Raw genomic sequence first — 26,023 nt, forward strand, 5'->3', positions numbered from 1 at the left:
GGTTGATCGGCTCAAGTAGGACGGTCGATGGGGGAACCACGCAATCCGCTATACCTGAAAAGAGAAGCGCCCACAGACGAATTAGCCGCTAAATCGGCGAGGCTTTCCCCATGAGACGAACTACTTTACTTGCCAAACGCAATTAAAGCTGGCTAATGCGTCATGGCTTCTAGTCCAGATTGGTGACCGAACGTGCAGTAAGGGGTCCAGACGAGCAGTGGGGTTGAATAGCTCAATGCTCGCAGAAACTATAAGTTCGCGAGCGCCATTCTGAATCGACCTTTTGCTCGAACGCAATGCTTGTTTCCATCAACTCGAGCCTGTGCTCCTTGGCCTCCTCCTCTCCCATCGGCATAGCGTCAAGCTTCAAATGCTCCGTGGTCATGATACCTAAATCTGGTGGAAGCCTGTTGAAGCCCCTGTTGCCCGTTCCAGGGTCGTTGCTGTGTTGCAGGAGCAATTTGATCACGTCCAGAGGCAACTTGGCCACCATTTGGCCCATTTGGGGGCTTCCGAGCACTGCTTCAAGCCACCAGTCGAGGTGCTGAGGAGGCGCCATGCCCGTGTTTATGATGCGGATGTTGGGGTCCACGAGCCAGAGAGCAATGAAACGTCGATGCCCAGGCCTGGTTGAGTCTTGAAGACGAGGCTGGAACGCGATGCTGGAAGACATTGGGAAAGGTGATGAGACAACCTTGGCGGGTTTCTACAGTGCCGTAGTTCTGACGACAGGGAGTTAGCAGCATGGACGAGGCATTTTGTGCCGTGTTTTGATGGGCTCATAGTACCTGTAGTTCCGACGCGGCGTTCTGGCCCAGCCTGGTTCCCTATGCCAACTCCATCCAATCATATGCATTCTGCCCGGTATGGATTTGATCATTCATATTTACAGCATTTGTTGACATACGAAATTCAGCTCTCAGTTATGTTCTCACTGTCGAGGTAGGACAGAGCGGTTCCGACGATGCGTTCGTTCATCTGGCTCTCGGCCTGGAACGCTGAATGTTAGTAAAGAGTCCAGAACAGGACCATTATCGAAATCATCTTACATGCCAGGCTCCACCAGCAAACTTGGGTTTGTCCGGAGTCAACTTTATAGAAGCAGTCTTCACGATAACCTGGAGGCCCGAGTCTTTGTGCTTCTCTACCCGCCTGGCGCCTATCTTTGGTTCCTAGTCCACGGCAATGAACTCTGGATCTGGCAAGATGGGGCTGCGGATGGCTTCCCAAGCGTCAAGCAGCCTGTCCTCTTCCTCCTGTCCGTCCTCTTCGCTATCTTGATAGAATGCTGGCCTGTGATAGGGCTTGTTGGACTCCTTCTGGGTCACCGGCATACCTGCCAAGTCGCCATGGCTTCGCGGAAGTTTTCAGGCGACCATATTCCGGGACTTTCTTTATCACTGCGAATGGTTAGTCACTGAATCGGAAGACGGACCTTGGGGAGTACCGTGACGCAATTGAGGTTCTCCGCTTGACTTACTCAACCCCTTCAAACGGCCGCCGCCTGTACAATCTTCTGGGCCCAGTCTTCTTTTATAAGAGACATTGACCGCCAAACACTGGTCCCACAGCGGCAAGGCTGTGGTTGCAAGCGTCTCGATTACCCTGTAAATTTCAGGATACCTGGTTGGGTGGAGGTTGTTCATATAACTGGTAAACTTCAGACTACCGTCTTCTTGGAAACCCATGTTGCTGAGAGCCACTGGTACTGGTGTGGCCAGAACGGGGAGTTATCGCCGGTAAATGAGGAGGGATAGAGATTGAGGCTACAGTATACGCCACTGTAGCCAGCGGCAGCCTGCTTGGGCGATTGAGGATGCCCAGGAATGACATTTACTTTGCCGGCCCAGGCTTGCACGGCATCTGCGACTCCTACCAGCTCTTCTTCGAGAACCCTGGTTCGTCCATAGACGGAGCAGATACATGGAGAGGTGAACCAGGTCGAGCGCGTTGCTGTCTGAGCCTGAACGCCAGTCGGGATTTGCTGCCTGATCTCCTTTCAGGCGGTCAAATGCCTTCTTGAGTTTGGCTTGGAGATCCTGCGATACAATCGAATCGGACTTGGCGACCGGTCAGGCTTGTCGGTCAATCGGCCAATCGGTCCATGACGGACATCATGGCCACCTCGCGGACCTGGATCATGCCCGAGTCGCAGCCGCTGTTCTGATGATGGATACCGAGAGGATACGACCCTTCGTATCGATATGTTCGTTGACCTTCTGGGAAATACCAGAGGGGCAGACCAAAGCCCGGATAGCGTGCAGCGGGCTATATTGACGAAGCCATGGTAAATCCTAGAGATATCAGGCGACGGTTTAGGAGAATCTTTGAGGCATTACAAGGAATGGCTAAGATATCCAATTTCATCTTCACACACGGGCGGAAGGACCTGAAGAGAAGAAAGGAAAACAATCTCCAGTTGATAGTACTGGACCGCCTCCTCTTGTATCTATCAACCTCAGTCGATTGCTTGTTTGTACACCGCCATGGCGATAGACTCAATCTCCATACCAGGCCATTGCAAGCGCATTTTCGCAAGCTTTTCTGTTCAGCCTTACCAAGTTGGCATTATCAAATTTGCGATATGAAGAAAAATGCAAGGTCTGGAAGCGACGTTTGCCGCAGCAGTGCTGTTTGACAGGGCGGGATCCCCTGAATTCTAGGCAGTAGAGGTGGGGCAGGACAGGCACCGGTGCACAGACCACGTGCCTGCCTGGAACGCGCCCAAGGTCGTCTTGCCGTCTCGTCGCGAGTTCCCTTGGCATAGAATCAATTGGTTGGGCAGCAAGCTGCATTCAGCGCGCTGCGCTGTATGGTATGTCCGAACCGAGCTGCTTTGGTGACTAATGCTTTCGCTTCAGTCAGCATGCAATTGGTTCCAAACTTGGCGCACTTTTAGTCCCGAACCGCGAGCTTATCTTTCCCCGCGAAGCAAGTCTCGCGCTTGGCTGATGGAGCAGGCACCACTCACCGGATTGGAAACGCCAATTGGTAAGCCGACCTTTGACTCTCGTTTAGCGCTTTCGCTTGGCTGCGGGCGAGATATGCGCAGGATCATACCCAAATATCATCGTATGCCACTAGGATCCCAAAGACATGAGGAGGCCGACTACTAAAGGCGCGCCATCGGCCGCACAATCAATGGTTATCCGACCCAAGGATCATCATCATAACACAGCACCGTCGAAATTTACACTCATAAACATATAAACACCAACCAAATCAGCAATTCGGTCATCGCCGTTATCATCAGGCAACAATGAACTCCACGCCAACAGACCCGCTCACGCTCCATCGCGGCTTTCCAGCGGATAACAAACACGTCTGGTCGCCATTCGTCGTCAAGGTCGAGGCCCGTTTCCGCTTCGCCGACTTCAGATATCGCCTCGCCGCAGGCGGGCCCCTCCAAGGGCCCAAGGGCAAGATCCCCTACGTCGAGCTCGCGGACGGCGCTACGCTTGGCGACTCGTCCCTGCTGATCGCCGAGCTGGTGCGCCGGGGCGAGCTCCCGGACCTGAACGCGGGGCTCCGGCCCGAGCAGAGGAGTCACGACCTGGCGCTACGGGCGCTGCTGGAGGAGAAGCTTTATTTTCTCAATGTGAGTCGTTGAGTTTGTTGGGCGCGCGGTTCTTGCCAGCGTCGTGCGATGTTGTCCGTACTGGTGCTGACCAGTGCGCCCTTTCGTGGGAATCAATTAGGGGTGGGAGAAGTGGACGGCAAACTACCATGTTCAGCGTGACCACATCTTGTGGAGCCTCCCTTGGCCTATGCGCAACCTCGTCGGGCTGCTGGCGTACCGCGGCCAGATGGCGACGCTCAAAGGCCAGGGTACGGGCCGGTACTCGGAGGAGGAGATTGACGTCCTGCGCGGGGAGATCCTGAAGACCGTCGCGGCTCTGTTGGAGGTCTCCAAGGCAAAGCTATCAGACGGTGCCAAAGGGCCGGATACAGTCTTTTGGGCCTTTGGCGGGGAGAATCCCACAGAGGTAGATGCGACGCTTTTTGGTTTCGTGGCCTCCATTATGGTTTGCACATCGTAAGTTTCCACGGCGGGGTGTTTTGTGCCCATCTACAAATGCAACAAATAGCTCAGTGCTGACCCCTATCCACAGAGGCCCGGTCGCGCGGAGCATGGTTCGGAGTCATCCGGTTATTGTCGAGTACGCCAACAGGATACACGATAAATACTTTCCGGATTACGAGAAGTGGAGTAACGAGAACTAAAGCTTCCGGCCCGATTACATTTTTGCTGGTAACAGATACACATACAAAAGGGTTGCGCGAGGGGCAGGCTCGGCAGGGGCCAAGGGCAAAAGGATTTGGCGTTTACTGGACGAGAAAAGCATAATGATTGGCCTAGGCTAACGAGGCACAGAACTGCCCCTCGCACTCATGTCACCCAAAACTCTGGAATTGATGGCGCCATGTCTGTTTAGTGCATAGTACAATGTATATTACAGGTCTGGTGACTTGCCTAAGGTTGGCCTGCGATGTTCTCGCCCATGATGAGTTGAGAAATTGGATTAATATACTGTGCTACACAGCCCGCATTTGCCGACGTTACACCGTTCTGGTTGAATGATGTACTGTTTGTTCCACTGTCAGCTCAGCGACCCAAACGCGGGGAAAGCTCGACACTCTCGTGAACAGTGGCCAATCGTCAACCTGTCAATCGTATTAGATGACGTTTGAGCGGCATCATCTTTTTATTAACTCGAGCGAATGTGTATCGTGGGCGTGCTTCTTTGGGGTTTGACGTGGCAAAAGGTTTCTCAGGGAGCTTCGGGTATATAGTCAGGGGAGAGAAGGCAGCGACTCCTACCTACTTCAAGGAATTCCCCAAGATATCATCACGACTCCACAGGCATCCAACATAAAAAGAAATACAAAGAAACCTCAAGAAGTAAGCAACCAACATGCCTGAGCACCACGGACACCCACCGTCTGGCGTCACCGACACGGCGGCCGACAACGCTCACGAATTCATCGAGGGCGCAGAGGAGCAGGAACACAAGGTAGAGTTTGCCCGTATCTTTAACCTCGTAGGCCTGCATCATTGTCGATTCGTCTAGAGAAATGAAAGCTGACTAGATTACCACAACAAAGGCCCATCCCGAAGCGCAGCTTGACCGCGGCGTGCATCAAGAGACCGTCGAGTCCGGGAGCAAGGGACTGGGCGCGACTGACAAGGGAGATGGCCACTCAAAGTCCAAGATGGACTCTATCAAGGAGGCGCTGCATCTCAAAAAGGACGACAAATGATATGTGACCATGTCATGGCTGCGGGATGAATATTGAGGGCTGTGATTGACATTTAAGGGCAGTGATGAAATTTACCGATGAGATTGTATTTCGTGTGAGGGAGTCTTTTATCTCTGCCAACCAACAAATGTATAATTAAGGATATTGTTGGTCTAGGTACGTTTCTAATCTAGCAAGCAATCCACCCAAAGTATCCGGATCTTCAACGGTTTTTTTTTTTTTTTTTTTTTTTGCGCTGCTCGCATACGTATCCCCCCTTATTGCAGTGGACTTCTGCTTCCGCTGCGATATTGAGCGGATAAGGCTCGACCCCACGAGGGTGTGAGGGATATCACCTGGGGACGACAAGTGATGTGAGATTTGGTTCTTGATCTGCATCCAAAACCTAGACTGCCTACCTACACAAGCTATAGTAATCAAAGAGGCGCCCCGATCGATTACTATGGCCCATGTATGAAGCTTCTTTTATGGACGGCGGCAAGAGTGGACAGCCGCGATGTTCCAATTACGAAACTAGCACGAGAGCTAAAGCGGCATCGTGAGCTGGCAAGTCGATGCTAGCGCGCTAAATTCTAATTACCCTTGTGTTACCCCTGAATGTCACCTTGGTAGCAAGCCGGCAGTTGACGGCGCCAAGGTGCGGGCTGCATTGCCTGTAGCGCAGCTTTGGTCGCTTGCCGCATCCGTGCTATGTTATTTTGTCTTGGTTCTTCATCGAAATCTGGATGCAAAATCAGACGGTTCTTTGGACGCATAGGAGATTCACACATGAGCTACCTTGATCCGCGTTACGCGCACGGCCAAATGTTTCTCTGTAAAATACAGACTTTATTCTTTTCTCCATCAATGCGACACGGCACTGGAATCCTATCGTGTCCCCGATGCAAGTCATACAGGCAACGGCTTATCGCGTTTCCGATAAAGCATTGCATTTCAGCAATGGCGCTCTTAAAGTTGGGACGGCGTGTGGTTGATTACATCATGACGTCACCCAACTCGAGCTAGGCCTTTATGCCTTCAGGCTGATAAAAGCACATGTCGCTGCTCCTGGACGGTCAAGTTTTTTTTTGTAAATTTGGTATTTCATTGCCGCATCTGACACTTGACAAAGTCTTGCGTTTTACAGCTTGATATACTGGCAAACAAACGAACACTAGCAAACAATCGAAATGGGAATGGGCGATTCTGACACTGCCAACGGCACTGTACGTACGTCAGTTCCGGGGGTTCCTGTCACGATCGAGCGGAAGCCCTTCGTCCAGGACGAGCATGAGGACCAGAGGCTGCCCAACGCTGGCACGGCCCGTGTCAACACTGCCGCCTCGTATGAGCATCCAAACGGAACGACCGAGGACGGCTATGCCAGGCGACACAGCCACCAGACGGTGCTGCAGCAGCACTGTGACTTTTTCGACCGGGACCAAGACGGTGTGATTTGGCCGCAAGACACCTTTGTCGGCTTCTACCGTCTTGGCTTTGGTGTAATTCTGTCGCTGATTTCCGTCTTCATCATCCACGGCAACTTTTCCTACCCCACGAGTCCATCCTGGATTCCGGATGCTTTCTTCAGGATCCACCTCGACCGTATCCACAAGGACAAGCACGGCTCTGATACGGGCACCTATGACACCGAGGGGCGGTTCGTGCCGCAGAAGTTTGAGGACATCTTTGCCAAGTACGCCCCCGGACAGGACAGCCTCACCTGGAGAGATGTTATGCAGGTTTTGCACGGCCAGCGGCTGTACGCAGACCCCATTGGCTGGTTTGCCGCGGTATTTGAATGTTAGTTCGGTCATTTGCTCCCAGGGCAGCCCTAGCTCCTTGTCGTTTTGCTGTGCTAATCGAAGCCAACCCCACAGGGCTTGCAACGTATATTCTACTATGGCCAGAAGATGGACACATGAAGAAGGATGATATCAGGGGAGTCTACGACGGCAGCATCTTCTATACCATCGCTGCCCGTCGGGAGGAACGGGTCAGGCAGAAGAGCAGCTAGTCCTCCTGCCTGAGCCTACTTTGTCCTCCCCCAGCTGATGCTCGGTTTGATCCTTGCTATGTTTTGGTGCAAAGGACATGTTGGGGAGTTTTCATCCTCGGCCATACGTAGCTCTTTGGTTCTGCGTGAGGTACCTACCTACCTACCTACGCAACTACGTTTCCGTATAGTACCCCACTTTAATTGATATCGACGTATTTGGTTGCTATGCAAACGCGAGATTGGTCGATTTGGTCATTTGGTCCCCTTGATCCATGTATGTCCGGCGCGTTCTCGACCGCGCTCTCTCCACCGTAACGCTCAATCTCGCTCCGCTTGTCATTTCACCGTCACTTCCCCGAGGAGTTAGCAAACAGATTTTGTTTGTCAATGACGCAACCCTGCCGTCAGACAAACAGAGGTCGACAAGGCAGGCTCCCGACAGGTTGGCAACGCAGGCGGTGACCCCACACTAATCGCGTCGCAAGGGAGAAGGACGTATATCAAAACGTCCAGCTCTTTCCTCAGATTGATCTCACAATCTTTACCAACCGATCTCACCATTTCAACTTTTCCACATTCCACGATACCCTTTTTCCACCAATTCAATTCACTGGGAAACACACAATCCCTTACCCTTCTCGAGAACAGAATAACACCCCCATACCACAACCCGCAAGCAAACAAAATATGCCCGACACCGGCCGCAACATCTGCGTCACGTCCGTCGACGGACAGACGGGCCACCTGATCGCGGAGCTGATCCTGACGCACGAGACCTTTTCGTTCAAGGCCGACAGCGTCATCGGACTTTCGCTCGACGCCAAGTCGGAAAAGGCGGCGGAGCTCGAGTCTCTTGGCGCCGTCATCGTGGAGCACAAGCCCGGCTCGGGTGCCGACGACCTGGCCGCGACGCTCAAGAAGGCCAAGTGCGACACCATCTGCCTGGTGCCGCCCGCCCGCTCCGACAAGCTCGCCGTCTGCACCGAGCTCGTCGAGGCCGCCCGCGCCGCCGGCGTCAGCAACGCACTCCTCATCAGCTCCGCCGGCGCAGACTACGCCGAGCGCGAGACCCAGCCCCGCCTGCGCGAGTTCATCGACATTGAGGCCCTGGTCCTCGCCAACAAGGGAGACCCCGACAATGCGCTTGCGCACTCGCCCTGCGTGATCCGGTAAGTGGGGCTGTCTCTTGGTGATTTCGCGGGGGAGGAGGGGGCGGAATCGTGTCCGTGTCCAGGAAGGGAACCCTTTTTTGTTGGTGTACATGCTGATCTGAGTTCCATCCTAGTGCCGGCTTCTACGCTGAGAACCTCCTCGTGTACGCTCCCCAGGCCTCGACCGAGGGCGTACTCCCGATTCCCATCGGCGAGAACCACAAGTTTGCGCCCGTCGCTCTCGGTGTAAGCTTTCCCGCAATTTGACCACCTTTTTGAGAAGACTTTCCATTGCAGTTGAAGATACTAATCGTTGGGTCAAACGCAAAAGGATGTCGCCCAAGTTGCAGCCCACGTCCTGACCGGCAAGGGCCCTCACGGCTTCGACGACCGCCACCGTGGCCAGATGATGGTGATGACGGGACCCATGCTCGCCAGCGGCAAGGAGCTCGCGACCTCAGCCAGCAAGGGCGTCGGCTCGCAGCTTCAGTTCCAGGACATTCCCGAGTAAGGGCCTCTTTTTTTCCTTTTTTCCCTCTTTCAATATCCCTACAACAGTTATTTCTTATCTCCGCCTCTCCTGTTTGAGACTGGCAACCTTGTGACTGACGCCCATAACCTTCGCGCCGCTTTAGACTCGAGGCCAAGGTTGTGCTCCGGAACCAGTCCGAGTCCGACGAGTCGGAGCTCGAGTACATTCTCGAGTACTACAGCCTGGTGCGCGAGGGTAAGACCAACTACATCGCCACCTCGGCCTTCCACTACGTCACCGGCGGCCGCCCGACCGAGCTCGACACCATCTTTGAGATGTACGCCGGCGAGCTGAGGCCGCAGAAGAAGCGCCGCACTGCTGCCGAGTCCAACTAAGACAACGCAAAACGGTATGAGAAATGCAGTCATCTGGGAAGAGGCTGGGGGTGTTGGCGTTTAGCACTTTTTTTTCTTTGTTTTTGATTTGTGTTTTTTACTCGCTTTAGGGGTTACAGACGCCCTGAGGAGTTCACGATAATGAATGTTTGCGGGGACCAACGAACAGAACCCCACCAGAGCATACCTAGGTATCCAGGAGATCCGGTCTGGGATTTTGCACATTGCATCACGTGTGTACCGGAGTGCGCCGAGACGCATATCGTCACGGTTACGTCGCAGCCAACACTTTGAATATGGCCCACCATAGGACACGCCTGTTTTTTGCAGGTTGAATCAAAAGGTTTTGGCGAATCCATGATTGCCATCTTGTTTGTCCATGCAAATGTCCTACCAAATGTCATATCCTTTGCTGCAGCCTGCTGGCATGGATTGCAACCCACCTTCAGTCCACTCAGTCTCGAGCTAATCAGGGGCATAGAGAAGCAGCACAGGATAAGTAGCCTGCATTTCTTTTGTCTGCCCAGATGTGAAAAGTTCCACAAAGCTCGAAAACTCCGCCGAGATTGGCAAAGCCACCTGTCAGCAGCATCCCAATTAGGATTGGATACGGCTACCTACTCCCCGAAGCCGATTTTTCTTGCTGGCAAACCCCGCTGTAGCCTGTAACTGGGTTTTCGGATGTGATGCGGGAAAGGTAGCGGCTGCTGACTGGTGAGGAGAACAAAAATGGCCTTGGTCAAAGCGGGTGACAAACGGGTGATTATGCGAGGATGAGTCGATGGGGTTGATTGGCTATTACAGGTTCTCAACTGGAACCACTTTCTCTGCAGGTATCCGGGAGCCCAGTTTCCCTCTTGTGGCTCGGTGCAGGCAGGATTCAAGACCTTGTCGGTTTTTGATACGGCGAAGAAAGGACCGACGAAAGCAAGCTGGGACGTTGGGATTCTCAATGGGTAAACCACGAAACCACCATTCAGATTTCCAGTCCGTGTGGAGAAATGTTGATTTGTGACAAATGGGAAAGTGACCGATGACCAAGATGGGTTATTCCATGACAAATGGTGTGCACGGGATGTAGAAATACATGTACAGCAAACGAACATCCATCTAGGTATGGGATGGCACCCCACCCCCAGCGCTGGAAGCCCTGGAGTTAACTGCCCATCTTCATCTTGCTATTATTAGCTTCCGAGGATTTCCTAGTACTGTACGGCCTGGGTAACAAAATCAGAAAAGCAAACATCCCCGCTTTCAATCATGAGCTTATTTCAGCTTCCTGTAGCCCGCGGCCAATTGTGGGCCAGTATGTAACTCGGCTACCGGCCCGTTACCGCATTGGGGCCCCGAGGGGCCAGGGTAGCAGTCCACATCGGCAACGGGGCTGGCCAAGATGCCCCGAGATCCTGCACAGGTAGGTACCGGTACGTGGCCTCTAGGTACCTCGAGTATTTGTGTACCATTGACCTTGGTGTTTTGAAGCCTTTTTTCCTTTTATTTTCCTTTTTGTCTTGGTTGCTGCCTGGATAAGATAAAATCCAACATGGACGGTGGGCTTTTTTTTGGCAAATCGGGTGATTGCAGACATGCATTTGCAAAACATCTTTTTAATCTTCAGGCACCAAGTTCGAAATAGTGATTCGACTGTGACGTCAGGTAGGACAGGCAGCCCCTCATGAAATGGTGTGGCAGTTCTATAGCATTGTGAAGTCAACATGCGATTACTATACAGTTACAAGGTGGCTTGATTGACGGATGGCACGTTGGGAACCTATGTGGCTTGCGTCCACGTTTTCTCATCATGACAGCAATACCGGCCAAAGGCGGATGGCGCCCTGGAAATTGAATCAGGGCACATAACAAGTCCACATAAAAAGTCCTCATGTGCCACAGCATAGATTGATTGCTTTGACACTCACCACCCGAGAAGGTCGAGAAAGCGGAAGGCGTTTCTAGACTCTCTGTAGTAGCTGACAACACTACTCACTTACAAAACCCACTTTAAGGCTAACGTCTGGTTCGGCTGGCTAGTCATGGTCTCGCAGTCCCCATTTCTCATTAGTAACTATATCCGGTGATCTTGCCCCAAGCGACAGAGATCACCACTGCCAACGCCCCATCTGCGCAGGCTACAGAGTGTCTTGCTGTCAACCTTCCAGCTGCTGCCAGCCCTGGAGAATTCTTGGGGCCGAGATCAGACCGGTGGTGAGTGGCTGATCTTTCCAAATGCAGCAGAGTAGCAGGACTCCAAACACGGTAAACGATGCTTTACCCAGTTGCCCCTTTTTCACATTTCCTTTGCAAGGGTAGTTCTCCGTATTCTCAGCGGCTCGATCCGGAGACGATGGTCATAAGCGCGCCACCAGGCGTGCACAAAAAGAAAATGGTTAGGCCGTTATGAGCGGGCCTCCAGCCACGTCAGCAGTTTGAGCCAGATAAAATTGACGAGATCAGAATAGAATACACTGCTTCAAAGCAACAAAGAAAAAACAGGATTTCCTTCCCGATGCACCCGTTTCTGGGTATCTATGTCTCATATGCAATGTGTGATAAATGACCAGATCGTGTCCTCCACCAAGTCTTTCGAAGTCAGGCCTCCGCCAAGAGAAACGATCAACACGCTGGGTAAAAAAGCAGACTATGATTGCAATGTTTGATTTGCTCCTGGGGGAATTGCTCAGCTAGCTGTGGTTCCGTGTCGGTGAAAAAGTACTGGCCAGTGGGTATGCCAACTCAATAATACGAACTTTACGAAGGTCTGGGATCCTAAAAGGCTGAAAGTATGGGGAAAATGTTCAAAAAAACCCCTGCCGCTTGGGACAGCTATATGCCCGTACGATGCCCGATGTCGATCTATATTTACTCGGTCGGGATAAGATTGGCGCCGGGTAGTAAGCTGAAAAAAGGCACAGCGAGGCGCAAAATCGATGTTGCAGCAGATGGGGCGGCGGGTCGGTAACGCGCTTCTTCCGCTGGCGGGGGCGGCCTGGAACCGCATGTCCACACCGGCTGGTTCGGCCATTGAGGTGTTGCAGTTCTCAGTTTCTTTTTCTTGTGGGCTAGTCTAGAAGCCGGGGCTGCAAGAGGGGGCGGCAAAGAGATGGGACGAAAAAAAAGAGAACGTAACAACCATCAGAAGTGGCGGGGACCGATAGCCGGACGCAACGTCGCTGTTGGCGACGGGTGACTGCATGCAATGGTTTCGTGTTTTTTGACAGAGTGGCGCGCGGGAGAGTAAAGAAAAAGCCCAATTTTTCGGCGACTTACAGAAAAAATGACGTTGATATCTTCTTTTTAGGACTCTAACTTTCCCTGTTTTTCTTTTGTTACGCGTTAATGTGTTCCGAGGTGCTCTGTATCGGTGTCAAAATGACCCGAGGTTTTCACTCATGTATGACCAAGAGGAGCGGCAGGTTCATCTCCCATGCAGAAACGGACTTTGACGTGCATCTTCAAAGAAACCAGTGATGTTGGCGCTTCCGAGGCAAGTCGTTCACGGGCTGGACTCGACAAGGCCAAAGTGGAAATGAAGATGCGATAGCCTTGGGCGGATCTAATACCGTCCAGACAGTCAATCCACCTCTCGTGCCTCTCGCTATTCTCCCACTACATAAATGCCGGGATTCACTGAAGGCCCGGATAAAATTGTTACTACTCTGCCACTTACCACCGACCAAATCCTTGGGGAGAGGTCAGTGATCATCATTTTGGTTCAGAGGATGAAAAGCAAAGAAAAACAAAGGCCCAGCTGCCACATACATGTTTTGTTTGCCGGGACAGGGGATGAGTTGACAGGTCATAACGACTTCCCATCAGACAGCGTAAATGCGGGGGAGAATGGGCAGTAATACGACAAAGCAATATGGCAGTGCATATTTGCCAAGCGCCTTACCCCGGGGAAATGTGGTCTTCACACATACACACACACACACACACACACACCCCAAGGGCCCAGTCAAGACTGTCTGTCACCCTTCTACCCGCTGTGGGGATAATTCAGCGGTTATTAGCCGCAATGGACAGGCCGAACGAATGGGGCCAGACAAAGCGTCGATCGTTGTTTACTTCCCCTCGGAGCTAAATGCAACGGTAAAATGGCCCAGAGACTTCAAATAGGGGCCCGGTGTGTTACTGGCATACTCATACACCCACTAAATAGATTAATCCCCCCCTTGACCCCCAGCCCAGGGGAAGAAAAGGAACATCGCGGGTCCGGCCAATCGATCGATTTGTTCTCGATGTGGGCACTCGAGGATGATTCTTTGGCCAATCAAGCGTGATTCTAGGAAATCCAATCAAACATCAACTCCCCGTTCACCTTTTTTTCCAGATCAATAGTATAGTGCCTACTTTCGGCCAAGGAACTGAAGGTTTCCCTCAGCCGTCTCCGATATTGCTCCCGATGTGCTCAAACGTCATCGAAACTTGTTTGAGCAAGTCACCCTCAGTCCAGCCATCTCGGAGGAGCCATTGGGTTTTCATGACAGTCTACATGCCGGGCTCTCGTCTGTGTCCTAGCGAGCGGGTTCAACTTTTGCTCATCAGTCGCGATATTACTGCCATAGTCTTTCATTTCAAATGCTCCCCTGTGTAGCCGGAGAAAAGGCGGGCCATGTCCATACTGCCATGAAGATGCCTATTCCCTAGTCCTACTGTCCATTTGGCCGGGTGATTCTCCATCCCCCTTCACATGTAGAAACCTGCCGTCCTGACCAGGTCTGATCAATCCCCCCGGCGCAAGTGTTCCGGGCCCTCTTTACCGGCCCAAACCCAGCTGTAGTTGCTGTTTGCCTCCTCTCGTTGCCCTTCTCAGTCTGGCAAGGGATCGTCATAGTGCAGCGAGGCTGCTTCGGCTAGGCACATGGCCATCGTACGTGAATGTCGTGGCCTTGGGTTTTGGTCTTGGAATTCCAGGAATCGGGTCTTGTGCACGGGCTCGGCGGCTCAAGCAACACAACAGGTCTCAACTGCATTCCTTTTGACTGGCTGATGTGTGGATACGCCCCCTGTGTCTTTTTTTGCCAAGGCATCTTGGGAATGGTGACAATATTGACATATTGAACAGCTGCAGGGGGAGATGGGTTTCTTGTTTTCGACGGTGATCGTTACCGTTCTCGTTGACGTCAACCACGAATTCTACCTAGTCAACCCAAGGCATACGACAGTTGGACCTTTTTGGCATCAAAAGTAGCAGCAACAACAGCATCTCTGAGCCCAGAAATTGTGTATAAATAAGTCTCTCTTCTCCCCTTCAAGTCTCGATCAATCTCCTCGTTTCCTCAGCAGCATCCTCATCTCTCTCAGCTTCCCAACTCTGCAGCAGCCTCTCTCCAAGCATCCAGCTTTTTGTTCCAAAGCACTCCTCGCCAGACCTCCCCAATACACTAGTAACACTACATCCCAAGATGCAGATCAAGACCCTCATCGTCGCCCTCTTTGCCGGCATCGCCATGGCCATGCCCACCGACCCGCCCAAGAACGGCGGCGGTGGCGGCAGCACCCCTCCCACCACCCCGCCGACCACTCCCCCCGGCGGCGGCAGCGGAGACTATGACGCGTGCGAGGGCAACGGGCTCCTCTACAGCAGCGCCCAGTGCTGCGCCACCGACGTCCTCGGCGTTGCCGACCTGGACTGCGCCGTCCGTAAGTTTCTATCTTTTTTTTCTCGGCTCTGTTATCTTCTCACCAGCTTCGTGGCAGTTCCCCGGCTAACACTCGTTGACAAACTTGCCAGCCCCGTCTCTTCCCACCTCGGCCAGCGGCTTCACCGACATTTGCGCCGCGCTGGGCCAACGTGCTCGCTGCTGTGTGCTCCCTCTCGTGAGTATTATTCGAGTGTTTATTCTCCTCGTCGGTACCTCTCTTGTGCAACACCAGCTGATTGTTATTCGATATCTTTTTTACATAGGCCGGCCAAGCTGTCCTTTGCCAGGCCCCAGTCGGAGCCTAAATTGGCTGCTCATCTGCGCCAGGACATTATTCTGCTGCTGGATAGCTCCCCAAGAGATGTCAATGTCTTTCTCCCAACTCAGTTGAAGGGATCGTTTGTGGGATGGAGATTCTTCAGTTAGAACCGGGGGGCTGGTCTCTTGGTGCTTGAAGGCCAGCCCCTGTTCCCCAGAATCTTTACTCCCCTTTCTTCCCCTTTTTGGCTGATTGTCGCCGAGAGACGCTGCTTTACTTCAACACACCTTATCCTCCATCCCAGCCTCACAAGGGAAGCCGGTTGGCCTCGGTTTCTTTTCACGTTCTTTTTTTTCAAAAACCATGGGTTGCATTTGATTTCTTTCTTGTCCACGGGGGAATCGGAGAAACTGCGCAGTTGTGCTTTTGGGGTTTGGGAGCTGAGAAAATTCCGGAGTGAAGATGGTTCATCTTTGACATATATCTCTCGGCTTGATAATTGGCTTACAAAGTAGATAGTCGGGAGTCCGTTTTTGGCAAATTCAAAGAAACCATTCAACTCCAACTTGGCCTACAATGTCTCTCAAGGTGTGACAACATTTGGCTATTACTTGACTAACTTCAGCGTCAGCGTCAGCACTGTTCAGTTCCTTTGACACGGCTGGTAATGGCCGTTGCAAGTCAAGCCAAAACTGCTACTCAGTCGGGGCCATTCTGGTTGGACTCGATTCAACCTTGGTAACTGTCTACTCTATGCTTTGCATTTGGGCTTCTTAGTACTCCTCAAAACTCGCAGTCTCCGATACACACGGCACTGGCATAGTCTCTCCTATCCTTCATCGACGCCGAACACAGGCGCTGGACTCCGCCGCTGGTGATTGCTGTCATATCTGCCGCCCTGGGCCCTGGTCGAGAGCCATGGTTTACAACCCAAATGTCCAGCCAAGCTTCGATGGCTGGTGTAGTCTACCAATAGTTTCCCTGGGCCGAACCCCTAGAGAATCACGGCGAGTCGCTAAACTGTCTCCAAGCAAACCAACTTCTCTAGGTAAGGTATGCGATCCCGACTCGAAATGGTCTCACACAGCTGGTACTAGCCTTGTTCGCGCATGAACCCAATGAATCCGGGGTGGACAAGAACTTGAAAATATGCCGGCCATAAAGCGACCATCGCTCGCGTCCTTGCCCAATTGCTGTTCTTTCCCTGCCTTGCACTGGTTGGTAGTCTCTTTGTTCCTCGTTTGAGGTATACTTTAGACTGTAGAAACCTTTTCTAGGAAAGGGTCAGACTTCCCGCGACCCTAGCTGCCTAGGTTTTGTTTCGTAGGGCCTGACTCAGCAGCATGGCATGCTTAGCACCCCTGCGGTGGCCTCATGCTTCGGGTCGTAGGCAAAGTTTTAGTTTAGACCTCCCGACTCGTGTATGGAATAGGAAACAATAGGCTCAGATGGTTCATGTACGTAGTTATAGGTCCCCTGAACAGCTCGCAACCTTCGACGCATTGTCGGCCTGCCCGTAATGGGCGAGTAAGCATTTATTTGGTGCAACCAAGATATCTAAGTAGGTACCGACCTACCCAGTACGTTTGTTTCCATGGTGGTACTTTTTGCGAGCCTGGATAGCTGACCTTCCCGAGTAAGTAGAGTGATGAAGCATAATTTTAAAAGTGATTATTATAACTCATAACTGGAACAAGATTAAATTGAAAGCTGTTTAAATGGAATTATTACATTCCGTATAGAGCACACTTTCGCTGCCTGGGAATCACTGAGGTTTGCAAGTCTAAATAGTCAAAATCTGTTCACTGGCAGTCTTTTGCTCTGCATTTATTCTGCTACTCCTTCACCAAAGACACTGTCAAACTTGGAACCCAACAGGATGCGATTTCACTTTCTTACTGCTACACTCTTCGCCTTCGGCGCCATCGCTAGCCCGGTGCGGCCTAGATCCCCTGGAGGCGATCCTCCAGTGACTTTTGAATCTTATGAAGGTTGTTTCAACACTCTCACGTCGAGGCTGAGCAAGACAAACTGGGCATCGTCCTATGCGACATGTCAAGAAATTAGCAGGGAAATGCAAGCAAAACAAGCTCAAGCAAAAGTCATGTATCCACACCAATGGGAACAACAACAAGAGCAACAAAGAAAGATTGATGCTTTCTACCAGAGTTATCTAAAAGGGCAAGCCCCATGACAGTCCCTAAACACACATCAGTGATCAACCATCCCCCTATCATTCCGAAGACTGAGCTTCCCTCCATCCTATCGAAATAATACCCCGACAGTCTACCGAAATAGATCAATAGTCCTAGTTTCAAAGACTTTGGTTCAAATAATCGGCAAAGGTCTTGGAGTAGCAAAATAGCATGCGAGGCCCGAACCAAACATGATATATATAGTTAACAGTTGTGACATTATTCTTGTCCGGCAACTTGTCCATATGCAGCGTTGATTTGGTGAGATATTAAAGTGAAAAGTGGCTACAAGAGCATGTATATAAAAGTTTGTGGTACTCCTTGACATCTCATCAGCGTATTGTTCATCATACATTGCCACACTCCCATTCGATACTTTCTCATCCGGGGCCAGGACTTCAATCCCACCCGAGCGGAAACCCCACAGGCCTGATCTATGGATCTTTTGGTTTCCTTATTAGGAAGCCGACCAAACTAGTCTAGATGCACTTTGATCTCCTCTTCCCTGCTATTGTCGAAACCCTTCTTTCTGATCACCCGTCTTGATATTCATTCTTTCCTCTACAAAGGTCATTCCCATAGCAGAGCATACAAACTACATCGTGTATACACCAAGCGCAGAAAGAACCGCCCTTGGCCAAGCCAGAAGAATATCGTTGTGATTAGTACAACCATCTCTGGCCTCGCTGGAGGACGTACTGAATATTAAAAAGCCTGCCCCGTTTTTAGGAAGAATACAAATAGCCAGGTTTGTGTCTTGTAGATGAAAGTATGTCATGTGCCGATGATAGTTTGTTTGTTTTTCTGTTTATAGAACAATTTTCGGGCCGAGAGAAAATGGGCAAAAAGCAACGATTCGCGTGCACAAACTAGGTATTTATCCCTTCATCAGGAGGACTGGCACAAGAGGAAAAATGTGCGAGCAAGGAATACCGGTTAACGCGAGTCGAAAAAATAAAATACTGACATCACCCATCATGAATCAGTTCCCATGGCGGGCGTCCCGTCGTGGGGCGCAAGAACCATGACGAGATGACGTCCACCAGAGGCACACAAGCGACATCTATGCAGACGCAAAAGGGTCAAATGTATTTAGGTGTTTCATCATGTGCTCATTCATTTATGTAGAAGTCTATCTACTAGATACCCAAACCCAATGATATTGCGATGCATATATGTTTGCGATGCTATGAAAATGATGGTCCAATGATAGTTGTGACAGGCCCCCAAGAAGAGACATATTAGGAAATAAGGTGAAAACAAGGAAATGGCCATAACATCATGCATATCTAGCGCTCAAGCTCCGCGGAGGAGGTTGAGGCCAGGGACCAGACATTTGCGGTTGCGAACCGGCATAATAACTAGGCGGCGGCGGCATGGGGCCGTTGTTGGGCCTCGGGTAGCCGCCGTGCGCGCCCGCCGCCTGCGCCGCCACCATCTGTCTGTGCTGCTTGCGGACGGCCGACCGGCGGCGCATGCTGCTGAGGCAGCAGCTGGCAAGGCAGATGACGATGAGGCCGCCGATGCCCGCGCCGACGCCGATGGCGACGTTGCGGTTCTGCGAGAAGAAGTTGCCGACGGCGTTGCCGACGTTGTCGGCGTCCGAGCAGCGGCCATTGTCTGACGCATTGTTGACGTCGGCCGGACACGTGCGGCTCTTTCCGTCACACTTCTCCTCGGGGTCGCAGGGGAGCGTCGACGGTCGGCACACCCCGCCCGACGGGGCGATGCTGCACTGGGATGTGCAGCACGTGTCGGTGGCAGGATCACACGAGGCGCCGGAGCGGAACTTGCAGGTGCTACGGTCGCAGCAGGGATTGTCCGAGTCGCAGTCCTCGCCCGACTCGACGACGCCGTTGCCGCACACGGGCGCAACGCTGGCGACGTTGGTGTTGTCCACCAGGCAGCGGCCGAGCGACCTGGTGCTGCCGGGCCGGACTCCAAGCTGACTGCAGACGCTGCCAATGGTGCAGCGCGAGAACTCGGTGATGCCGCTGCGGGCTGAGGGGTTCATGATGAAGCGTTGCTGGGCGTCGCACTGGCTCGCGCTGAGAGGACAGCACTGCTGCGCCCCGGTACCGCTGGTCGAGCTACATGTCGAGCTGATGCAGTCGTGTTCGGCGCCGAATGTGTGGCCAATCTCGTGTGCCAGCACCTGCCATTCGTTGCCTGTGCGAGCGACATAGTTGGCACCAGCAACTGTGGTTCCCCGGCTGTCCGTCTGAGTGCCCGGCATGCAAAGCGCTCCCAGCCAAGCAATTCCAACAGCAGAACCCGAAGTGCAGGAACTCATGAGCGTCCAGAATGCGTTGCGGTCGTTGCGCAAGTTGCCGCGGAAGGCGGAAAAGGCACTCAACCGATCGGAAACATCGAGGTTAGCGTTGCAGTCCTGGTTCCAGCGATTCTCCGTCGAGAAAGGTGCGGCGGCGCAGGACTCTGAGATGGTCAAATTTCGGACGGCCAGCGAGATGTTGAACGACTTTTCGTAAAGGGCCGAGGCGCTTGCGACCTGCGTCATGATGTTGGCGCGTGCCTCGGCCACAGATGCAAACTGCTTGACATATGTGCAGTCGGTCGCAATGCCCATCAGGGCCACCCTACGTGTGGTCGGGCAACCGGCGGTGGATCCTATCGTGTTGATACCATTGTTCTGCGACTGGCGCTTGAACAAAGACGTCGACGAGGACTCTATCTCTGACAAGTCGCGGACGACAAACTCCGAGTTGGTGGTTTCATTGGCGGCCTCGACGCGCAGGTGGTGATCAAAGTCGACACCGCAACCGACTGCCTTCTTCTCGTCGCCACGCTTCCTCAACTCGGCATCGCGGTCCGCTTCTTCACTCAGGTCCGAATCCCTCCACACAACCATGAACGGCTCCTTGGTGTCATCCACAGACGGGTCTTGGTCAAGGCGCGTCCTTAGGTAGTTAGCGGCTGTCTGAACGTGATGATAATCGCCGTCAATGCTGAACACGCCCTCGAACAAGGGCGTCCGACCGTCCGAGTGCACCACAATTCTTGCCCATCCCGCATCCCTCCAGTCGGGTGCTACTGTGTCCCTCGCAATAAACGCGGTGCCCCTAAAGATGCGATATTCGTCGCGGGCAATTGGCTGGCCGTAAAGCGGTCGGCCATCGGCGTCGACCGTCTGAATGTACGTTTCGTGCGAAATAACATCGTTATTGGGTTCGAGCGCGAGTCGTATCTTCTTCATCACCTCGCCCGACTTGATCCTGAACGTGGCGTCGAACCGCGACGACCACTGCACCTGCTGCCATGCTGTGGAGAAATGAACATCTTCTAGGCGGTTCGTGGTCTGTAAAGGGTTTCGTCTTATTGATGAGGCTGTAGATTGCAGGATGGTTAGATAAACCTTAGACCGACGCTACTGACACGAGCCAAACGCAAACGGACTGTGCTAGGTTAAGGTTGTTTGGTGCGGATTTGCGACCGTGGGGACTGCCACGAAATTTGACAGCGACGATCGCGTCCTGCACGGCAAACCCAATTTCAAGTACGTACCTGATGCGTGATCTGTGTATCCCGAGATTGCCAACAGTGTGGTCACCAGGGAGGGTAATAACCTCATAACTCCTGTGTGGCCACCGGCGTACTTGCGTGTCTATCGAGTCGCCGTTGATAGTGCTCCCAGTCGTTGTCCGGAGCGGGCGAGATCGAAATTCGGATTTGATCGGTTCCGTTTCGGGGAAATTTTTGCGATTGGGTTTGTATCGGGAGATTTTTAAGGCTTGCTAAAAATGATCCCAATGTACAGCAACGCGACTCGGCGTCACAGATAACCCAAAGAAAGATATCAAAATAATTAGGAGTTAAAGTAGAATCGACCTGAGAAGGCAACAAACGTCACAACAGGCACCCTCCTTGGTTTTGAACAGATCAGATTGATCAGCGGGAATGCACGGCACGGCGGCAACTCAACACCAGCAGGAACAGGCAGGGACGTAAGTGTTGTCCAGTCAGGATTTGCGGGGCGAGTGGGCTTCTCGGAGTCGGGGTTTTAGTCCCTTCTTGGCGGGTAAGAAGGCGCAGCAGCGATGATGTGGCAATGGATTTGGGTTGGGAAGAAGAAGAAACAATGGAATGCAAGGTCTAAAAAGATGTAACGACAAGAAAAGACAGAAAAAGCAAAATAAAGGAGAGACACCGAACGGAGCCAAAGAAGGAAAAAAAATCAAGACAAATCGACAGTTTGAATAGGAAGGAAGAGGGACAAAAGGGAGCAAAGTAAGCTCAAGGGATTCAGCAAAACCACAGAAAAAAAAAGCCTTTGATTCACATCTCTTACCCTTCGACCCAGCGTTTTGTCGGTGCCACATTGTAGCAAAGGCGCCTTGTGTTTTGGGACTGTCCAGTCCGGGTCTTGGTATCCTTGGGACGCATCAGAACCTAGCTGGGCGGCTGGGGCCCCTTGCCGTTGGACCGCTGCAAGAATTGGAGATCCGCGAACGCGGATGGAACAAAAAACGGACAAAATCACTCGAAACACGTTCCCAAGCGCTGGTCTACCGTGCTTAGTCAAATTCTCTTACCATGCACGCATATCGATCGCAAAGACCAGAATTAGAGGTTGTGGCTGTCAACTTTGCCTTGCGCTGCATCAAGACTCTCAGCACCAAACAAGGCAAAATGAATAAGACATTGCCTCCTTCAAAAAAAAAAAAAGTCATGACCGTAAGACTGGTCTTGGCCTTCCTGGGGTTACGCAACCCAAGGTCCGTAGTCTGCCAAGGCCCAGAAAGGATGACGGCCGGCTTTTTCGGATTCCCTGGCTGACGAACGATGGAGGCGGTGCTCTGCTGCAGCTCGGCGTGTGTTTGATCGTTGAACCAATGAAACTTTTTGTCTATCGATACTTGGCGGTCCCCTGCCGGTGGGATTGTGGAGTTCTCCACTTATAGCCGCCCAATTGCCTTCATCATTTGTTCTGTTCTTGGTTCATCCTGTTCCTGCCTTTTTGCCCCGCTTGCTTGCTGCTTACTGCTTAGATGCCTTATTTTTTGGGGGGTTGCTCAGAAACCTTAGCGCTTCGCCTGCCGGCCGACGCAACTGTCAGCCGCTTCGCTGATCAAAAGCCACACAAGTACCACCCTTGGCAGACGACATGACTCCAAGTCTGGCATCTGGCCGCATCCAAGGGACCAAAGGGGACCCAAGGGAGAGCGATGGCGAATTGCATTGGTTCGTCGGTGGTCCCTTGCCTGAAGATCAAAGCAGCGAGAACAGATCAAAAATTCCGGTACCGGGATTGCTTAAGACCGCCCCCCCAGATGAAGCTGGGTCACGGACCATCCGAACCAAAACTCCGCGACATGGAAACTTTCATGCCGTTTGGGAGACGAACAAGAGGTTGCAGTTTTGCCGGGCCAGGCGAAAGAACAATGCAAAAAATAACGGTGGGTCTTTTCCTCTGCCTCTCTCTTTGACCCGGACCCGTGGCTCGGTCAGATCCTTTTTGCCCATATGCATGCAGTTCCTTTGTCAACTGGGGTTCGCTTACTTCGTACCTTTGAGGAAATAAATGTCGATGGCGGGTTCCCCCTTTTTAAGATTTGTTGCTAAATTTGGGTTTTCTGCTTATCATTCCCAACACCGCAAAAGTTGGTAGGGACGTGCCCAAGGTAGGTAGGTAGCTACATAGACTGGAACTCTACAGGATACAACTTTATTAAGGTGCTTGGTTTAAATGCTACAAAGATTCTCGTGTTCTTGATGAACCAACGCGATTCTTTGTCCATGTTCTCACTTGGCGTTTCTGGTTTCTGTTCCCGATACCACTATGACCACCCAAACGACCAGGTAGCCAGAGGCAACCAATACCTTGATTCCACCTTGAAATGAGTGCAAAAAACCACAGGGCAGGGGAAAAAACTTCACTGCGAGAAGCTGACTCGACATGCCAAGACATCAACCCAACAACAGCTCGCCGTGCCGCCTGCTGACGACGACTGTTTTGGGGTAAGGGGCTGTGTTTAATCCGATGACCGGATCATCTAATTGTTGTCGCTGTGGTATTATATTTCTTTCACTCCGCTTATTGTTCCCCTGCGGCGCCAATATCTTTTTCTTTTTCCTTTTGGACCGTTGCCACCGAGTGATACGAACTTCTTTGCGGGCGAAACAAAGACCGGTGATTACATTAACAAATTCACAGTCACGTGGATATGAAGGGACACCAGAGAGCACAATCTTGGCGCCCTTTTTGTTCTGGAGGTTAACGACGATGTTTGGCTTCTAGTCTACATACCTTGGGTTTCGTGGTCGGGAAGAGCCTTTTTGACTTGTTTTCCCATGCAGGCCACGAAAAGACACCGGACTCAGTTCGTCATTTCGCCCTTGCCGCCGCAGGCTGAGCACGGTACTTGGCCCCTCGCATAGCAGTGAGGGCAGATGCCGCACTCGGCAAATATATCGGAGCCGGTGCCGCCGCAACGCAGACAGGTGCACTGGCCGGTGCCGCTGCAGGAGGAGCAAGTTTCTGTCTTCTTTTCAGGCATCTTGAGGACAGCAGATCGTTTGCGTCTTTGTGTTGGGAGGTTCAAAGGCCTAGTCTTTGCTGCGTGAGTGTCCTGTGACGATGGTTGAACGTGATGTAGGTGATTGGTGGGTTGTCTTCAAGATCGGTTGTCTTGAGGATTGCAATGTGTGGTTGCGAAGGCCATTCTTGCAACAAGAGGAGGAGGCTGCTGGTTGCATCTTTTATCAAGCAAGAAGACGCGCGGGTGTTGCTCTTGCGTCACAGTCCATGGACATTGTTCTCTTTACGGAAGACATGGAAAATCACATCGACAGTCGTACGTTCGTCTCGAAGTTCTTTTTTCGTAGCGAAGATCCTACCGATTGCTTTGACGGCTCCATTGTCAGTCAGAACCATGGGTGCGTGTAACAAGTCAGGACAAACATGTTGCACAAAGATTGTGAAGAGATTCGACCAGGGTACTCTCTCTTTGATGGGGTAGCAGCCGATTGAGTCAAGGAGCGATTGACTGAAGGAGAAAGACAGTCGGTCGGACTAGCCAGAGCATGCCTTCGCTTGTACTCTCGTCTATCCTCATTTAACCATTTGCTGAGTAAGGTAGGATCTCCGCCTGTTTATGCTTGATCTGGATGCATACCACAAAGGACGGCCTGCTCAAGTTCGCAAAAAAACCGACTAGGCCTGAATTGTACCAATGCTCAGCGGGGAAGTGGTACGATCTCCCTCGACTCCTTGTTGAAGAGGAGACAATGTCCGTCTTGAATGTCACCTCTCTATCGCCCGAGACAAATCCAGACAGGGGGAGATGGTTACAGTCAGCCCTACGTGCCCAATGTCAATAAAGGGTGTTCAGTACGTGAGGCGGTGTGGCTGGTCAGCATAACCCAATGTCTGATCCGATCATGCCGATGTGTACAAGATCTACATATTATGCAAACATGGGCACGGATGAATGCTTTTAGTGCAGCAATTTGCTTTGGGCTGACTCGAGTCGATAGATGCGGGTTCGCTCGTCGGCATCACAGGACGTTCCCCAGGGAAATTCCCTGTCCCCGCAATCATATTCCCTTCCAGAGGATCAAAAGGGCGGGTGGTCCCGGCACTTGAGGTCGGCTGAACCATGCAAGCCACGGTTTTTTTTGTCGCGGCGTTATCAATAACCTCCTTTTCTTTGGTAGGGCGGATCAGCGTGGAAGCCTTCAGCTGGAGTACTTGTGACGTGATACATAGTTTTTAGCGTCCCATTGTTTTACCTACTACGTATTTCCCTCCCTTCGCTCCTCATGTCGTAGTCGCAGCCCAAGGGGTGGGAAGGTTTTCGGCAGAGTTGCGGAGAAAAATTCTAGAAACCGTCAGATGACTGCTTTTACCGCTGTATTCCCACATATTTCCTCTCGGCGTCATTCCCAAGCGGGTGGGTTTACCCATAAAGATGATATGACATGGGTTCATCCGTGGGGTTTTTGGGCTTGGGTACCGGTACACTTCAGAAATAGTACTATTCGTTGTGTCGGTTGTCGGTGCGGCAATGTTGGCAAACAGGGTCTACGATGGGGTTGGGTATAAAAAATATTAAAAAAAAAAAAAAAAAAGGCCCTGACGACAGAAGCGTAATGCCTAGCAAGCCTAGGTACCGTCGCGATTGCATGATGTGCGTCGCTTGGGTCCACCACAATGTGGAACTTGTTCCTTTCTCGCTTCTCGAAAGGTTGGGGGTTGATTTTGGCGATAGCAAAAAAAACCCAACATGATAATTGCTTGCGGGATCCCCAAGGCAAATAGATAGATCTTTTGAGTTGAACGCATCTGATCTTAGCATGGGTGGTTGTACCCGTAACGAATCTCGATCTGTGTGACGAGGCTTTTGTTAGTGTCATCAGCAAAATGACAAGACAGGACCGCATATTCAAGGCAGGAAGCAATTCTGGCGCAGTCAGCCACAGACAGCTACGGCAGTTGAGAACAATCCCATGGGTTCACGATAACGGGCCCTCTGGGCTCTTGCACGTCAGAACAGCACGATGGTGGAGCGGCCCGCAACTTGGTAGCGGTGAGGGCAGGGGCGGCTAGCAGTGACAGGGTATACCACCCCTGATACTAGGTAACGGAAATGATGCTAAGGGGACAAGCTACGACCAAAGAAGAAGAAGGATGCAAAAGTCTTCGATTC

General features: G+C 52.0%; 9 protein-coding genes across 9 annotated transcripts; 6 read left to right on the plus strand and 3 right to left on the minus strand.

Annotated features, from left to right (window-relative positions):
• Nucleotides 1-1,172: 1,172 nt before the first annotated feature.
• MGG_10109 (uncharacterized protein) lies at nt 1,173-2,142 on the minus strand (the record flags this gene model as incomplete). Its single annotated transcript, XM_003717353.1, has 4 exons — nt 1,173-1,336; nt 1,481-1,708; nt 1,877-2,039; nt 2,110-2,142. 4 exons carry the CDS (start codon nt 2,140-2,142, stop codon nt 1,173-1,175), a joined length of 588 nt encoding a protein of 195 aa, XP_003717401.1.
• A 628-nt stretch (nt 2,143-2,770) lies between these two features.
• Nucleotides 2,771-4,681, plus strand: MGG_17222 (uncharacterized protein). Its single transcript, XM_003717354.1, has 3 exons — nt 2,771-3,598; nt 3,699-4,036; nt 4,113-4,681. Exons 1-3 carry the CDS (start codon nt 3,260-3,262, stop codon nt 4,222-4,224), a joined length of 789 nt encoding a protein of 262 aa, XP_003717402.1. The 5' UTR covers nt 2,771-3,259; the 3' UTR covers nt 4,225-4,681.
• MGG_17223 (uncharacterized protein) lies at nt 4,659-5,460 on the plus strand. The gene is made up of 2 exons (XM_003717355.1): nt 4,659-5,015; nt 5,107-5,460. The coding sequence occupies exons 1-2, from the start codon at nt 4,917-4,919 to the stop codon at nt 5,260-5,262; spliced, it is 255 nt and encodes an 84-aa protein (XP_003717403.1). The 5' UTR covers nt 4,659-4,916; the 3' UTR covers nt 5,263-5,460.
• A 799-nt stretch (nt 5,461-6,259) lies between these two features.
• MGG_10107 (caleosin domain-containing protein) lies at nt 6,260-7,548 on the plus strand. The gene is made up of 2 exons (XM_003717356.1): nt 6,260-7,044; nt 7,122-7,548. The coding sequence occupies exons 1-2, from the start codon at nt 6,432-6,434 to the stop codon at nt 7,256-7,258; spliced, it is 750 nt and encodes a 249-aa protein (XP_003717404.1). The 5' UTR covers nt 6,260-6,431; the 3' UTR covers nt 7,259-7,548.
• A 239-nt stretch (nt 7,549-7,787) lies between these two features.
• On the plus strand, nt 7,788-9,612 carry MGG_10106 (uncharacterized protein). The gene is made up of 4 exons (XM_003717357.1): nt 7,788-8,409; nt 8,526-8,637; nt 8,723-8,898; nt 9,027-9,612. The coding sequence occupies exons 1-4, from the start codon at nt 7,928-7,930 to the stop codon at nt 9,256-9,258; spliced, it is 1,002 nt and encodes a 333-aa protein (XP_003717405.1). The 5' UTR covers nt 7,788-7,927; the 3' UTR covers nt 9,259-9,612.
• Nucleotides 9,613-14,547: 4,935 nt separating this feature from the next.
• On the plus strand, nt 14,548-15,725 carry MGG_10105 (uncharacterized protein). Its single transcript, XM_003717358.1, has 3 exons — nt 14,548-14,901; nt 14,993-15,078; nt 15,167-15,725. The coding sequence occupies exons 1-3, from the start codon at nt 14,664-14,666 to the stop codon at nt 15,206-15,208; spliced, it is 366 nt and encodes a 121-aa protein (XP_003717406.1). The 5' UTR covers nt 14,548-14,663; the 3' UTR covers nt 15,209-15,725.
• Nucleotides 15,726-18,387: 2,662 nt separating this feature from the next.
• On the minus strand, nt 18,388-21,275 carry MGG_10104 (zinc metalloprotease mde10). Its single transcript, XM_003717359.1, has 2 exons — nt 20,880-21,275; nt 18,388-20,702 (listed from the first exon to the last, which is right to left on the minus strand). Exons 1-2 carry the CDS (start codon nt 20,944-20,946, stop codon nt 18,637-18,639), a joined length of 2,133 nt encoding a protein of 710 aa, XP_003717407.1. The 5' UTR covers nt 20,947-21,275; the 3' UTR covers nt 18,388-18,636.
• Nucleotides 21,276-23,535: 2,260 nt separating this feature from the next.
• On the minus strand, nt 23,536-24,555 carry MGG_17224 (uncharacterized protein). The gene has a single exon (XM_003717360.1). It carries the CDS (start codon nt 23,870-23,872, stop codon nt 23,693-23,695), a length of 180 nt encoding a protein of 59 aa, XP_003717408.1. The 5' UTR covers nt 23,873-24,555; the 3' UTR covers nt 23,536-23,692.
• Nucleotides 24,556-25,527: 972 nt separating this feature from the next.
• MGG_17225 (uncharacterized protein) lies at nt 25,528-25,923 on the plus strand (the record flags this gene model as incomplete). The annotated part of the gene is made up of 2 exons (XM_003717361.1): nt 25,528-25,561; nt 25,670-25,923. The coding sequence occupies 2 exons, from the start codon at nt 25,528-25,530 to the stop codon at nt 25,921-25,923; spliced, it is 288 nt and encodes a 95-aa protein (XP_003717409.1).
• Between the last annotated feature and the right edge of the window lie 100 nt (nt 25,924-26,023).

This window comes from Pyricularia oryzae, chromosome 4 (genome assembly GCF_000002495.2).
Source record: "Pyricularia oryzae 70-15 chromosome 4, whole genome shotgun sequence".
Lineage (NCBI taxonomy): Eukaryota > Fungi > Ascomycota > Sordariomycetes > Magnaporthales > Pyriculariaceae > Pyricularia > Pyricularia oryzae.